Source organism: Carlito syrichta, unplaced genomic scaffold (assembly GCF_000164805.1).
Source record: "Carlito syrichta isolate Samal-C Ts95f unplaced genomic scaffold, Tarsius_syrichta-2.0.1 Scaffold308858, whole genome shotgun sequence".
Classification (NCBI taxonomy): Eukaryota; Metazoa; Chordata; class Mammalia; order Primates; family Tarsiidae; genus Carlito; species Carlito syrichta.
In genome coordinates, this window is record NW_007252954.1 from 416,780 (window position 1) to 433,343 (window position 16,564).

Below are 16,564 nucleotides of genomic sequence, written 5' to 3' on the forward strand. Positions count from 1 at the left end.
CAGTTTACTATCCTTCAACTATCTCCCTGACAGTGGAGTCAAATAATTTTGAATTATAGACTTTCTTACAGGAAGTCTTATTTCATGTTCATTTTTTTTTTTTATCATTTCCCTATTAGCCCCTATAAGAATTTGGCTATATGCCGGCTTTCCTTTAAAGTATTTGTATATATACTTTGGTTGTGCTTGATGATTAAACGATCATTTATTAAAACTTTAGCATTTCACGTTGTTTGTTTGACATATTTATGTTTCACAAGAAAATATTGTTGTTGCAATGGAAAGCATAACATTACCAATACGAAAATACTTCATTTGAATTCATGTTGACAGTATTTTCATTTATGGCAAGTGTCTTAATATAACTTGTTATGCATTCTTCATAGTTTCTCCAACTCCACCTGCGAGGGAAGGTAAGCTAGTTTCATAACAGTAGGCCCCATGGTAATACTTTAGTCTATCTACTTGGCCTTCATAAACAGAAGCTTCTACTGTGGGACCACAAATAGTCTTTGTTTTTTAAAAGTATGGAGTTTTACTGAATAATTTTTTCCCCCATCACCCAGCAGCAGCTGTGTTTTAAATCTTTTGGGACTATGACAAACATTTTAACATTTAAACATATGAGTGTTTGAAAACACAGTAATTTAAAATTTGTTTATTTTCAAAGTTGAGCAATTATAGCATGATATTTCAGTTACTTTTTTAAAAAGCAGGGCCCACATTTTAATTCCTTTTTCCTCCTCCTCTCTTCTTCGTCTACAATGCAAGCTTCTCCATGTTTTCCTGTACAAGTCTCTAAATGAGGACCAAGCTCTAGTAGACACAACTACTCTATATATATATTTCTGAATGGTAGGCATGGAGTCATTCTGGTGGGAGAAGAATTGCTATTTGAGTGACCTGCTGCCATGGAGCCAGTTAAATCACTGAACAACAGTTACTGTTATGAGGCTTTACTTTGTACAAAGTAGCATCAGTATCATTGCTTCCCATTAACCACTGGAACTTGCACTGGGGGCTTCCACTCAGAGAGATTGAAAGGGAAAGAGAGAAAGAGGGGCCGTGAAAAGAAAATTTTTGCAGTATTGGTGTTTCGACCTGGAGACATTTAGCAATGCAGTTGATCTCAACCTATCTGCATATACCCTGTACTTTTTTTTAAAATTGTTTTTCTAAGATGTTTTTTAAGTGCTCACATTAAAAACCAATACATCCCTACTCTGAACTTCACACACAAATACATACTAAAAACCAAACAGAAAGTAACAATACAAATATACCTGGAAAATAAACTAACTTTTAATTCAAAGGGTACTGAGCACTAAAGGGCCCAGAATGAACATCCCAATTAGCCAGTGTAGTGACAAGCACTTATTATTTAATCATTAAAGAGAATCTTGCCGTAATTTCCCTTTGACATATTTTTTTATCCCGCGCTTTGGGAGGCTGAGGTGAGTGGATTGCCTGAGCCCGAGGGTTCAAGACCCGCCTGGGCAGCTGGGCGAGACCTCGTCTCGACAATAAATCAAAAACTAGCCGGGCATGGTAGCGCGCGCCTGTAGTTCCAGCTACTTGGAAGGCTGAGGCGGAAGGATCGCCGGAGCCCAGCAGGTCGAGGCTGCGGTGGCCGGGAGCGTGTCACTGCACTCCGGTCTGGGCGAGGACAGAGTGAGACTCCAACTCAAAAAATAAAAATAAAAAAATAAAAGGAATGAAGAATACATCACTTGATCCACAACAACAATTAAAAGTAAAGTTTGTTGATTCTAAGACTATGGCTTGCAAGGCCTGTGGACTGAGAGAGTCCAGAAGGCATTAAGTGGGAACCTATGAAGCATTTACAATGTAAATACAATGTGTCCAAATGTAAGCATTTAGAAACAAACTACCTGACAAAGGGAGCATTTTTCTGTCGCCTGCTGTTTGTGTCCCCTTTTCTCACTGGATGAAAATGAATTGCAGACATTTCTAGTATTAGTAAATATCCGCTAGCCCCATCCATTTGCTTCTAAGGCAGCAGATCCAGCCCATGAAGGACCTTAGGTTGTTTCTTGCCCTCCCAGCCCCATCCCCTCCCATGACACCTCCCCCCAGAGGGACAGCTTAAATCTCCCTTGAACGACTATCCACCCCCACTTCGAAGGGGGCATTTTCAGCCAAGTCCTACTTCAGTTTTAAGCCTTTTAACCCAAACTGTGCTTTAGAAACAACACTGCGAACTTCTGAAATGAAACAATCGCCACTAGAGTTCCCAAGCCCACTTGGGAACCAAGGCGCACTGGGCCAGGCCCGCCCCAGGTCCCTTGCGCCCTCCAATCTGGGCCGCACAGCCCCAGCGGCTGACGCCCCCCACCCCCCCCCGCACCCCGGGAGCCCGCCAGCACTTGGCTTTTAACCTGCCTGGCAAGCGTGGCTCTCTGGTTTCATCTCTGCAAGCCATATTACTCCTCCCCAGACATCAGGCACAAATCTGGATTAACATGCAACAGGGCGCCCTGTGCAGCCCGCCAGCCTTCGCCCAGGAGCTGCTAAATGCAGATTCAGACGAGGACCCCCCGGAGAGCTGCTGTTGAATAAAAACTGTAATCCAAAGGGACCATTTCTCTGCCTCTTGCCGCTTGTGGGGAGAACCGGGGCTGCTGTTGAGGCCTGAGCACCGGCCCAGCTAATCTCGGCTCGCTCCCGGCAGGCGTGGCCACCCGGGAGGCGACCTTGGGGGCCTGGAGACGCTGCTCCGGTCTCCGCTCTCTCCCTACTCGTTCTTGGAGTGGAAAATGTGTAGATTCAAGGAGTGGCGAGCAACAGACTACCCTAGGAAGGAAGGCGACCGTCCCTTCCCGGAGCATGGTCTAAAATCTAGCATCTGGGTGGCCAGGCTCTTCCCGCCTCACCAACCCCTAGTGGCGCCCCCAAATCACCATGACTCCCTCAAACAAGCGCCACCTTCCCCTCAAACTCGAATCCTTCACAGCCAGCAACCAGGTCTGATCCCTCGCCTCGACGCCTAGCACCGTGGTGTCTCTCTCGGTCTTCCCTGGGGCCGCAGCCTGGACCTCGCCACCCGCAGAGGCCGGGAAGCCCCCGGCGCCCCTCGTTGTCCCCAGCCCCGGGGCATCGGGAGCGTCAAAGCCGAGCCGAGAGCGCGGCGGTCGGAAGAGGGCGCCCAGGAGACCTGGGCCCGCCAGAGGTGGCTCTCGGGCAGGGACCTCCAGGCGGCCCCCAAGACTGGCAATGGGGAGAAACCTGCTCGTGGGGGAGAACGGGATTACAGCCTCTACTGAATTTTTTAAAGAGGAGGGGGAGAAAGAAGGGGGGGGGAGAATGAAAGGGGGGGGCGGGAAAGAAAAGAAAAGAAAGAGAGAGGACCAAACCAACAAAACCAAAAGGCCAAGTGGATTTCCTCCGACTTAGCCCTACGGGAAACCGCCTAATATCAAAGTCGTCGATCCCAGGTCCCTGCGCGGGTGGCAGCCTTCGCGCCCTCCGAAAGAAAAAAAGTAAAATAAAATAAACCGTGCCGCCAGCAGGCCCTAGAGACAGAGGGGTTAATGAGCTAACGAGGCCCAGCGCTCGCACCGCACCAGAAGCGTCCAGTCCCGGAGCGCACCTCTGCGGAGGCGCCAACTGGCTGGGCCGCCTTCGCAGACAGGTGGAGAGGCCCTCCTGTCGGGCCCGGCTCCCAGGCGCCACCCCGGGGTCCAGCGCCTCCGGGGACAGGCCGGCAGGTTCCAGTAAGGAGAAGTGGCACCCAAAGGGCGCCCTGGTGCTTCGCCCCTGAATTCCCAGCCGGCATCCCAGGCACTGTACCGCGTGCGCCCCGCGACCCCCTCTCCAAACCCGACAGAGGCACACTTGCTCCGGCTCACAGGAACCGGACAATTAGAAAAAACTTGGGTCTGCTGCCCTCCGACCAAGAGAGAGACTGGGTGAACCCGAGGGGTCACACCGCGAGCCCACACGCAGAGGCCAGCAGCGCCACGAGCTCGGCCAGAGCTGCGAAGCCCGCTCTCACACGACGGGGACCAGACGTACGATTCTCACTTGAGGGGAGGAAGAGAATGAAATGCGAATTTCCCCCCAACATAATTGCATACCAATCTTTTCATATCTCAGATGAAGGCAATTGGGGAACAAAAGTTTACGAAAGGGAGTAGGGGGCACGTAATGATATTCTATCACTTTTTCATCCCCTCTCCTCCCTCCTGCCAGAAAAAAAACCCCGTAACTTTGGTCTTTTATCTTTGACTTTAATAAAATAATGATTCCTTGAGAAAATGGGGTATAAATCTTCATTTTGGAGGCAATTAAAGTGTTGATTTCATTCATGCCCCTGAGCGATTCTTGTAATTTGCTCAAATAGCTTTATGTACCCAGCACTCCGGAGCTTTTAGAATCCCATTTTCTAGTTAGGCTTGTTGGATTACAATTTTTATTCAACAGCAGCTACCCGAGGGTTCCTCGGCGGAGTCTGCCCTCACAGCTCTCGGACGAGGACTGGCGGGCCGAGCCAGGCGTGAGGCCGCCAGCCCGCGGGGCCCGAGCTGGGAGCCGTTTTCCCACCTCCGCCGGGCCGCGTCCAGATTGCGTCTGCTGCGGGTCCTGCGCACTCGTCTACACTGCCGAAAGTTTCCAACTCGCCAAGTCATGGCGAGGACTCGGCGTGTCGGCACTTTTAAAGTTCTGCTCTGCCTGCCCCTCAGACCTCATGGGCAGCCCGTGTGGCAAGGAGAAATTCCAGCTGAGAATGCATTTGAGAGGAGAAAACCCTGCGACGACACCAAGAACGAGGTGTCAGGTATTCCCGCAAGGACTAGACGAGACTCAGCCCTGGCCACCGAGGCAGGGCTTGCGGAGGAACACTGTCGGAGTGGCAGGCCTCTGGCTAACAAAGGCAGGCTGATCTCTTCCCCCCAGCCGGGACTCACGTGCCAAGTCAGAATGAGAAACAACACGGGCCCTCACTTATATCTTGGGGGAGGGTGCAGGATGCAGAGGAGGCCTGCTACCCGGGTCTCCAGACGCGTTGCAACAATTCGCAACAGAATCGTCCTGAGCCCTGCTTGGCCTCACCCACTCCTCACGTTCCCGCTTCCATGGCGTTTTGTGCAACTCCCTGGGACCAATCCAGAGACACAGTGACAGGGGAGAGACCGAGCCTGGGCGCAAACGGTGGCGTTGGGGTGAGCGAGCGAGAGAGAAATCCCCGCAGCAACTCCACATGAAAGTGGTCCCCACTTAGGAACGCGTCGGAAGAAGGGCCTGGCGGGAGGGACGCGGGCGCAGGGGGCGAAGGGCCTGGAGCGAGGACGCGGGAGCAGGGGGCGCAGCGAGCAGAGGCCCTCGGTTGGGAGCGGAGGCGGCGGAAGGCCGCCCACCCTCCACACTGAAGAGCCGCGGGTGCCCTGACGCTGACACGTCCAGAAGCTACCCGTGCAGAGGGCCCAGAGCACGGACCCGCTGGAGGATGAGTGGAAAGGAGGAGGCGAAAAGTCCACATTTATCTGTTTTTGTAACCTCGGCCTGGTCTTATTTTTTCTGTTAAGTACAATAAAATGGGCGAGCTTGCAGCGAACACCACACAAAGCAATGTTCAGTGAGGTCTAGAAGCGTTCGGCCGAGGAAAACTGACAAGACAGACTAATGAACCGTATAGACAGGGAGAAAATAGCCAGCATTTGCTAGATTTCAAACCCTCACTGTCCCTCTTAGACCACCTATCTTGGATTTATTCCTAATAAAATAAGAAATAAGCAGACCCTACACTTTTCTTTTCTTGGAGATAGAAGGGGGAAAAAAATGCTCCAGAACAAAGCCCTACAATCAGAGGCAGTCACTGGCAGTTAACACTCCCATTATTACAGAGGGTAAATAAAATAAAGACAAAAATTAAAAGCGACAAGAAACAGGTCAAGTTTGCTAGCAAAGCTTTTACAAGCTCATCTCTCCAGGTCGAATCCCAGAGCCAGCCTTAATGAAGCAATAATAGCCACATTATTCAAAAATTTTCATTTCGATGGAAATGTATCTAAAAGGGACTTAATCATATGCAAATAATAAAAGGAAGTGATAGTGACCCAGCTACCAATATGCATACAGATTTTTTTTTTCCCAGGGATGTTGAAACTGAAAAGCACATACCTGGTCGGTTAGATTTGCTGATCTTGTTATATCTTCACTGTCTGATTTTGATCCTCCTTCTCTGTCGTCTATCACCAAATCAATAGGCATTTTCCCTTTCAAACAGCTAATATACCGGTGGCAGAAATTGTCACATAATTCGTGTACCTACATTATGACAGAAATAAAAAGATGGAAATATAATCAGGAGTGCATAAATGACATTGACACGCGCAGTCCACCCCCCTTGTGAGATCCAAACTTCGAAATAGGGAAAACACAGGGCAATTGTCCTCCAGAGACCCCCAGACGCATCCAGAATTAGGAATAACTTTCTTTTCTTGCAAAATAGAGATATCCCAGAAAATTGACAGTGACAAGATGATTCACAGGCTACAACATATTCAACACCCGTGTTAAATTCATCTGCTCCTGGGGCTGTGGCCATTAGAGAGGTGACCCGCGTGGGTGACATTTAAGGTAAACTATTTAATTTCATCCAGTGACTTTATCATAAATCCTTTCCCAACGTGTCTAAGGAAATATATGTGTGTTTGGGTGCATGTGTGTGTGTGTGTGTAAAAGCACTTGTACTGTGGTGGCATAGGATATGTGCCTGACAACCCAAGTTCCCATAACATTTGCAATTAGGGTTTCTATCACTAAGAAGTATATTTTAGGATACTTCCTTAAAAAAAAAAAAAGGAGGAAATCAAGTTGCCAGTGCTCATGATATAAAAAACCTACAGCCACAAACATGTATCAAATTGACTTTTTTTTTTTTTATAAAAGGGGAAAGAATGCCTCAAAATATTTAGGTACAAGTGTAGAGGTCTCTTGCAGGCCCCAGGCATCACTGACATGCAAAAATTCACAAGAAACCCCAGTGTGCTTGCAATTTAATGTTAGTTTGAATTACAATACATTAAGGTTTTATTGCTGAGATTTATAGAACAGCCAGCAAAATCATGTTATCCCACACCCTTCCTTGAGTGTGAAGGTGGGGTGTGTGCAGGATCCACAGCCTCAAGAAGTGGACACAACTATCAACTCTGCTTTGTCTCTGCACAACGTTTAACGTGCCTCCCCCTCCGCCTTCTCCAGACTCCTTGCTGCTCCTCCTCCTCCCCCTCCGCCTCTCCTCTGTGTCTGACCTGCTGCTGCTCTCAGACTGTCTTCCAGAAACTCACTCAAACTCAGTAAAACTTTTTCCTCCCCTCAGAGGTAGCAAAGGAGGGGGGAAGAAGAAAAGGGACCACGGAGGTATGAACCTGTGAAGCAAACGGCACCACAGCGTTCCAAACACCAAGGAGGGTGTGCAGAAACGCAACTATTTACACAAAGCCAGCAAGGTATTAAGAAAGAACACAAGGCTGGGGTGTTTGTGATCCCGGTTTTAGTGACTGAAATTGTAATTAAACTGTGAAGAGAAATGGACGCTAAGATTGGCCTTGACACTAATTACCAGAAAGAAAGACATTTATGCAAATGTCTCAGAAGCCTGAACTTCGGCCATTCTGCGCCCCCCTGACTGTGTGTTTGGGGGCGAGGGGGGAAGGAAAAGAGAAAGAGGTTAGAGAAATTACCTTCTCTAATTCCAACAGATGAAACCTTAATACTTGTATGGCTTGAATCATCTGCAAAGATACAAAAAGGGTGAGCACACCGTTCCTGGTTTGCAGAAAACTGGCTGCCACAGCCCCAGCATCCCCAGCCCACCCGCTCCTACCAGTAAACAGAGTTATTTTGATTTATGGCAATAACACTAAAACTTAATAGCAGCGACTGGGTACCATCTAGAGGTTTATATTTCTTAAGGAGGAAAAAAATAGCAAAAGCAACAACAAAACATCTAAGTGGGGCTCATAAACACTCTCCTCCCCCATGGATCTCCCCTTTCTCAATCCCCCCGGCCCCACCCCTGCCCCCGAAGAGCCACAGCGCTGGACTAGGTGTTTCCTCGGAAAGAGTGGGCGGAAAATATTCCAGACAGCCCTCCAACCGGGGCTCTGTCGCGCTGCAAAGTCCCTGCCGCCTTGCGCACCCCTTTCGGGCTGAGCCGGTGCTGTGGGGGCCCTGGCCCGGTCACCGCCCACGGGACGGGCCTCGGAGGGCTGGGAAGTCCACGAAGTTGAAGCACACACGCTGACAGACCCGGAGATAAATCCCCGCGCTGATTAGAGCTGCGCAGCCCGGCTGTCATAAAAAACAAAAGCTGGCGTTTCCCCGCGCCAGCGCGCCTGGCCCCTCTGGAGACGGGTTCGTCTCCCCGGGACCTCGTCCTGGCCCACTTGTCCGTGGACGGAAGCCTCTGCAGCCAACTGGCAGGCGCGGGGAGACCGGCCTGGAACCCTCAGGGACCCCATGGCGAAGCTGAGGGAGCTGAGGTCGGGGGTGGGGGCCGCAGTGGGGGGAGGAGGGGAGGGGGCCGCTCTTACCAAGTTATCCAGTTCTGGATTAGAAGAAAATAGAGGTTTTTCTGCGCGGATCTAAATCCAAGTGGGAAGGAGAGGGGAGAGGGAAGGGGGAAGAAAGAAAGAAAAGTTTGAAATCTGGTCGCCTTCCTAGTTTCTTGCCTCATTACACTGTCGGGGGCAGGATGTGACCTCCGGGAGGGACTGGGTGACACCGAGTTCGTCCCGCGCAGAAACACTTCAGCGTGGATTAAATAAGCTGAAAACAAGCCCAGAGCCCAGTCTGACTTCGACCAGCAACTACGCTTCTCGGGACGCTGCTCAGCTCGCCAAGTCCAAAGCAGCCACAACGTGCGGCGTTCTCGATTTTATTTTACAGAGGGGGCTTTCCGCGTTAGCTCTCGGAGGGTGAGTGGGTCTGACCACGGGTGGTTTTAAGTTATCTGCAGACACTCGCAGAGGAAGAGAACCTGAGGCTGGACTCACACGCATGGCTCAGGGTGGACTATTCGCTGGCTACTCTTGAAAACGTGCTGGGTGTGCGTGTTGGGGGGGTGGGGGTTCTTTTCTGTCTCTGTTTGACTTTTTTAACATTTATTTTGCTGACCTGTTTGGCGAACACGGCTATATCTTCATTGAATGACTCTGACGAGCAGACGTCCCCGCCCGCCACCCCCGGCTCGCGGGGGGTACAAGTAGCTAATTCACATTTCTCAAAAATCAGTGCTAAGAGAGGGAAGAGGGGGTGTCTGCAAGAAAATACAACAGTCACAAACAACACAGTGGTTAGTCCCCAGTCAGTGAAAAAAAGGTGCCCCAGAAAAACAGCCGGAGGAGCCAGAGGCACAGACCCCCTCTCGGATTTGGTCATCCACTTTTTGTCTTCCTCCTCCTCCCTCCCCCACCAGGTGCCGGCTCACCTCCCCTTCCTCCTAGAGCCCTGAAGTCGGAGGCCCTGAGCCACGCACGGTATCTGAGGATCGCTTTAGTGTATCTGGCCAGAGAAATTGGCAACATTTGCCACGAATAAGAAACCCAAGCGGTTCCAGCAGCCATCTTGAATTAAGTTTCCCACCCGGCCAGCCCTGGTGCCTCCACTGCACACTCAGGACCCGGCGGAGGAGAAGGGCGCTGGGCGCTGGGCGCTGGGCGCTGGGCGCGGGCGCCGGGAAAGCCGGTTCCCGCGGGTTCTGCCAAGGCGGCCGCGCAAAGCCCGGGCTCGGGGGGGTCCCGGTGGCAGGCGGTCCGCTAACTTGGGGAAAGGACCTCCACGGCTGCGAGACCAAGCGTCCCCGGGCTGCACCCACCGAGCACAAGCCCGAGGCCTTGGGACGGCGGGAAGGCCCCTCCTCGGCTCCCTGCACTCTCCCCTCCCTTCGCGGAGGGCCCCAGTCGCCCCCCAAAGAAGGTTCCTTCAAATATCCCTGCGGTGAAGCCTTTCATTTTGTCTCTGCGCAGTGGCGAGGCAGCCAGCAGTGCGAGGGGCCTAGATGTCGCTTGTCTTAGCCCATAAAAAAAAAAAAAAAATTGCTTCTTCTAATGCCCAAGGAGGTGTCTCAAGTCTTTTATTAGCTCTCACAGCCCAGCTGGGAATTTAACAGTTTGGGGTCCTTTTCAAAGCTTCCCCAAATGTTCTGTTCCGGAGCCTAAACCATTTGCAGAGAACGCGGAGATTTAAACAACCTTATCGCACAAGGGACCAGAAAATAAAGCAGAGAGATTGTGGGCTTTTTTTTTTTTTCTTTTCCTCCAGCCAGGGAAGCTTAGTGTTGGCTGATTTTTTTTTTTAAGAAATAAATAAAATTTAAAAGTTGTTGCAAAGTAAAAAGACGTCCCCCAGCTCATCAGCACACAGTAGGCACAAGTGACTTGCAAAAGATTTGACTCCTCCAGGGTCGAACCGAGTGGCCGAGGAGGACTCGGTGTAAACTGTCGCCAGAAAACACCCTCTGGCAGACAGCACCCCGAATTACTTCTTTCTAAATCTTGCAGGTTTCATCTTTGAACACAAAGTGCTAAAACGTCTAGAAGTTTCTTAAGGCGTGTAGCAATTCAGAGCGAGCCCCTCTCCTTGACTCCAGTGGCCAGACTCCCTAAATGCAAAACATGTTCCCCCTTGCCTGACCCGCAACTGTCCTCGCTTGGTTTTATTGTGCAGCCGCAGAGCCAGCATACGGTTGCTGAGTAAACTTAGCAAGTCAGAACAATTAGTGGCTTAAAAGATTTTCCCTTAAACTAAAAGTTTCGTTCCAACACAAAGGCGCCTACACCGAGAAACCCCTCACGCTCTCCGGGCGAAATCGAGCGAGCAGGGACTCCAACCCGCCGAGCGCGAGGCTGAGAGGGGACCAGGGACCTTCAGGCAACTTCTCCGGGACTGGGACCCCCTCCGCCGACACCGCCGCGGGGCAGTGGGGCGCGAACGGAGCCTGTGTGCTGACTCGGGGCGCCAGGGAGGGCAGGCCACCTCCCCAAGCTCCCTGTGCAGTGCGAATGGAAAGTCACCCAATGTGTGCCTCTAATCCAGAGAACTCTGACTTTCCTCTTCACCAAGGGCACAGGGAACACGGGGGAAGCGCCCCCTCTCAACGACTCAACCTGCGGCCCGCCGTACCTACCCATAAATGGCATCTTTATCTCTCTTTAAAGCGTCATTGACAGAGGAGCCCATGCTGGGGGCCATGGCGTTGGTGTGAGCTGTGTGCGGGTACTGATGAGAGTGCAGAGGAGGCCCGTGGTTCAGGTGGTGGACCGGCTGCATGGACCGGGCAGCATGCGGGTCCCCGTACATCGTGGAGGGGATGCCTACTCCGTCCATGCCCCCGTAATGGGGTAGATCGTCGTACTGCATGACAAACAGGAGAAAAAAGAAGGTTCAGAAGGCCAGGCGGGAGAGGCAAGGCGCCCAGCTTATCTAAGGTCAGTCCTCCGGATCCTTGCACTCGGAATTCGGTGGCCTTGCATGGCTAAAGTTGAGATTTCTTATTCCCCAATCATTTTTAAAGTCAAAATTCTAAGATTCTCAGTTCGACTCGCCTGGGATGAATGATCTTGCCCTAACTCGTGCCCCTATCAACTAGTTCAAAAATGCAGGATCCTTTGGCAAGGAAGACGAAAGAAGGAGAGAAAAGGAAGCCTTCTCCTGAGGGTGGAGGGTAAAATGTGCATGTCTCTGGAGGAGGAAATTCAAAATCACCATAATAAACCGAGCCAGGACAGTGCAGCAAACCCGCCTGGTTTCATAGCCCCTTCACATCAGGGGGAATTAAAAAAAAAAAAGTTACAATGGGAAGAGCTACGCCAAGCACGTGAATTCAGACAGGCTTCTCATTTTATGTCCCTGCCGGCTGGATTTAGGCAGTCCTACAAGACACTGCATTTCTTTTGCTTTCCCAAACTGCTCAATTATACAAAACCAACCGGCCTCCTTATAAGTGAGACTCAATAAAGGGTAGCTTTTCCTGAATAGCAGAGCTGAATTTAGAATTGGGCAATTTCACCCCGAAATTAAAGAAAACCTATAGTTGAAGCAGTTAATATTCTTTTTTGTTTTTGTTTTTACTCTTATGAACTTTCTCCCTAGACTAGAAGTCAAGGAGCCAAATGTTACTCACCAGGTTTAAAGCAAATTCAAAAACAAATGTACAGACAGACTCCCCCTCTTCCTCTTCCAGAAAAAAAAAAAACTACTTTCATATTGATTGTCATTAATTTTTTTGTGTGAAATTCAGCTATTTAGGTTTTTCTAATTGGTTCATTCCAGGCAAGTTCTTTTCCCAAGATTTGGAGGCGCCGAGAGAGTAAAATGATTTTCAAAGAAAAGAGGAATTGCCACTTTCATCTCCTTAAAGCCAGAGGTGTGAAAAGAGTTTGGAAGAACCCTGACATTTGCCTGAACCAAAGGAGTAAAGAAAAATGTGTCAGCCTAGTAACTTTCTTTTGCAAACAGGGCTTTGAGGGCCAGGACACAAATTATGCAAGGAAGGCTTTCTGTAGACCCCCTTTCTTTTAAGAAACTACCTCAGTTGGGTTGTCATTGTCTCACTTTACTCTCACTGCATTTCCATTCAAATAGGAATATTGGGGAAATTAGTATTGCATTTTTAAAGTGAGTAGCTGTGTGCTTAGTATCCAATTAGCACAGGGCTTATCGAAGAAAAACTTGCAAATATTACCCTACATAAAAATCCATACAATTAAAATTACTATAAGAAGATGAATGTTTTCCAACTAAAAAACTCGCTGTTCTATGACAAAGTTAGTTGCTTAAAGAAGCTAAATGTTTCTAGTGATATTAAACATGAGCATAATCAGTAACACCAGAAGTTTTCAGCTGCGTATCTCAGCTTAAACATAACTTTAAACTTCTGATCTCTTAATGTTTAAATGATAGCATTAGATAACCAGCTTTATTTTTTATAAAACAGATGGACAGATTACTCAAGCTTGTATTTTTATTTATATAGTTGCTGGTTAGGAATCTATAGAAAACTTGATTACTCGAATTAACAACTCTAAGTAACATACATAAGTCTACAAACGCATTGAATAAAGAAAGCCTCTTGCTTTAGGCCACGGCTTTAGGAGCCTTATTTAAAAAGAGAGAGAAAAAAAGAAACTTTTTAGCAGTGTCTTTCAGCCACGTTTCAATTTAATCTCACATTTGAGTTCCACAATTGTTTTTTAATACGTACCCTTTGCGCCATCGGCCTCTCTGGCTCCCTTCCTACTTCAGCTTCTAATATATCCTCTTTAAGGCCAGTGTGAAAAGAAACAAATATGCAAACTCCCCCGGAAAAAAAGAAAACACGACGAAAAATCCCTTAACGTCTCCAGCAACGTGAGCCACTGGTCCCAGATCTTCGGTCTACGGGACCTGAAGCAAAGCGCCCGAGTCACTGAGCATAAAAGCGCTCCGTTTCCAAGACAGCAGCGGGAGCAAAGGAAGAAAAAAAAAAAAAAAAAAAAAAAAAAAAAGCAGATCTTCTTTCCCCAAAAAATCAGTTTAAAAAAAAAAAAAAGGAGCGCCCCTCAGACCCAACTACCAAATCTCATGGCTTTCTGCCACTCCAGCTGTCAATCACAGGCGAGGTTGTCAACGTGGTGAATGAATGATCATCCGCTCTGTCTTCTTCTGGTCAGAACACCTCAAATGTTAATATTCAAATGCACAAAGCCCTAGCGCTCGCTTCCCTTGAATCAGTCCTAATTCCTAATCAGTTTCTCTCTTCTCTTGCGCTCGCTCTCTCTCTTTCTCTTTCTCTCCCTCCCTCCCTCTCTCTCTCTCCCTCTTTGCAACTGCTGCACTGGAGGGAGATTAGGGAAGGAGGGTTAAAAAAAAAAAATGTCTGTCTGAGTTTGTCTTAAAGGAGCCACGAACGATGCTGCCCGCTTGCAGTCCCCGTGCGTGTGTAAAGTGTGTGTTGCACAGGCGGAGAGGTGGATTCCGACCAGAATGCTAGAACCCGGAAGTAGTGGTGGCCATAACAGGTCGCGTCTTACACAATGCATTGGGCTGCAGCAAGTAGGCTCCTCGGCAGGGGTGGGTGCGCGAGGCGAGCTCTGGCCGCGCTGGAGAGGCAGAGAGGCGCTCCATGAAATCGCACGCCCAGGCGCAGACGCCACACACCACAGCACACGCACACAAACGCGGGCGGCAGCCCGGGCCGCGGGCTTTATTTTCCGTATTCTCTTCTCGTCCTCCCCCTCCAGAGTGTCTCCCCAAAGCCGACTCTCTTGAAATAAATTGGAAATACACGCCGGGCGAGCAGCCGCGAGAGTTATTTTGCACAGGGCTCCGCGCATAGACTTCATGACTTTCCTCGAAATTATTAGGGTCTGCCAGTATTTCTCGGGGCAGGGGGTGATGCGCAAAGAGCTGAATTCTCAGAACTAAACACTCCAAGGAGAAAAGTCAAACCGAGAGCGAGGAGGAGGAGCAGGAGCGGGGCCGGAGAAGGCTCTCCTGAGGAGTCCTGAGAACGTGGGGTGGAGGTGGCTCGGGCTTCCTGCAGACCCCGCTTAGAGGTTTTCTGCTGTCAGAGGAGGACGCCCGGCCGGAGGAAAGGAAATGCTTGCATTTTGTCACTTTGGGTTTGGACGCCCCCACCTCCTAGCCCCGGCGGCCCCCGGCCCCAGCTCGGCGCCCTGCGCGAAGTGAGAGAGGAAGGGAGGGAACAATGAGCTGAGCGCCGGGAATGTGCCCCCAGCGCCTGTTTACAAACACCGAGCTATTTATGATCTCCGGAAAGCGAAACCCGACGCGGGCTCGCCGCAGCCCAGACCTCGCGGGCGGAGCCGGGGCCGGGGAGCCGCGGGCAGGGAAGCTCCTTCTCCGACCCGCTCGGGGCGAGGCGGCCGTGCGCCCAGGGCGCGGCGCAACGGGGCCGGGGCGCCGGGCTCGGGCGGCAGCCCTGGCTGCCTTTGTCTTCGAGGCGCAGAGGGGCTCCGGCCTCGGCCTCGCTCGGGCCCGGAGGGGCCCCGCGCCCCCAGCTCTTTCTCCAGCGACGCCCTGCCCTCTCCACCCCAGACATCCTTCCCCGCACTCCGCTTTTGCGTCCCCAACCCGGCTCGGCGAAAACTCGCAGCAACAGAGAACAAGAAATCCACTTCGGGAGCTGAGATTTCAGACAAAAGCTGCCCGTAGCCACAGCTCGGAGGCTCCGACCAGCCAGTGGTTTCAACTTTAATATCTATTCTCTGGGCTTTACGTCCCCCCCCCCCCCCACCCCCCCTTCCTTTTATTCTCCCACTCTAAGCTTGTGCTTTGGGAATATATTTAGTGGTGTTATTTTCGAACTTATTTTTCCGCCCTCGGTCTGCCGAGGCGGCTTGGTCGCTGCCGCTCTACGAGCGGCTGGAAGCCTTACATCCCCAAGCAGGGCTCGCAGCTCGCTCGGCTCGGAGAGGATTTTTCCCCCTCCCTCCAGCTGAAACCTCGCCGAAAACTCCCCCTGCGGTCGGCTGGAAAATGAGCTCACCCAAATCTCGGTAGGCAGCCGAGAAGGAGGGCTCGGCCAATCAGGAGGCGCCCCCGTCCAGGCGGTCGCGCATTGGCTGCGGGGAAAATCAATTATCAAATAATCGATCAGCAGGGAGCTTCGATCTGCCGGGAATGCAAACTGCCAGTTCCTATTCCCGCCCTGAAGGTGGCCAAAAGGCTGATTCCCTCAAAGCCGCCGGCCCGAGCTCCCGGCGCCCCCACGCCCACCCCACCCCCACCCCCCCGCCCCGCCAGCTGCGGGCCGAACCCTCGCCCCAGAGGGGTGGGAGGAGGGGAAGAGCTTTGAGAAAGATTAGGGGGATCCCTTCCCCCCGGAGATTGTTGAGAAAAGGTGAGGGGCTCTAACATGTATTGAAGCCAACGGCTAAGCGCGAAGTCAAAGAGAATTAGCATCCGTCTGCGAGGTGGGACTCAGCTTGGGTAGAGGGCGCATCGGAGGGGCCGAGGATGCCGGCGAGCATCAGAACGCAGACCTGGCGTCAGGCTCCACCGAGCGTCCGCAGCCTCCCCCGGCGACATCTCTGCGTCTCTCGGCACGCCTCACGAGTCCATGCCGGGTCGGTGGCCCTACAGTGAGCGTTTCGTTTCCATAAAGCCGTGCAGACGGGACTTCCCAGTCTCCTGCGCATCACCCTCCCCTCGCCCCGTACTCGCCCCACGTGCCCGAAGCACTGACACTTTCACCTCAGATCTTCAGAGGCGCTTTGCCTTGAAGGAGCTCCGAGCATTAAAAGCAAACAAACAAACACACCCAGAATCCCTTTATCCTGTGCCTGCCTTTCTCTCTGTCTCTGTCACTCCCGTCTCTCCCTCCTGTCTCTCTCTTTTTGTTTGCGACACTCAAGTTTTAGGATCTTTTACTTTGCTCCACCGTAGACGTGTGTAGCGTTTTCTGGGACAAACGCCCTGATACATCACTTGAGAGGTTAAGACAGGCCCTTGAGTAAAAGCCGGGGAACGTGTGTGTGTGTCAGGTGAATGACCAGCACCTTTGTGCCCATGCCTGAAGCCACCTCCCCCCACCCCA

General features: G+C 51.0%; 1 protein-coding gene across 3 annotated transcripts in view; it reads right to left on the reverse strand.

The window, feature by feature from the left end:
* The window catches only part of MEIS1 (Meis homeobox 1), a 137,619-nt gene extending 124,176 nt beyond the window's left edge, over positions 1-13,443 (reverse strand). For all 3 annotated transcript variants that reach the window (XM_021716660.1, XM_008066223.2, XM_008066222.2), the window contains exons 1-6: positions 13,229-13,443; positions 11,153-11,379; positions 9,142-9,283; positions 8,559-8,609; positions 7,707-7,757; positions 6,142-6,288 (exon numbers count right to left, since the gene is read on the reverse strand). In XM_021716660.1, coding sequence (XP_021572335.1) covers positions 6,142-6,288; positions 7,707-7,757; positions 8,559-8,609; positions 9,142-9,283; positions 11,153-11,379; positions 13,229-13,240 — 630 coding nt within the window. In that variant the 5' untranslated portion in view covers positions 13,241-13,443. The remainder of the gene's footprint in view (positions 1-6,141; positions 6,289-7,706; positions 7,758-8,558; positions 8,610-9,141; positions 9,284-11,152; positions 11,380-13,228) is intronic.
* Between the last annotated feature and the right edge of the window lie 3,121 nt (positions 13,444-16,564).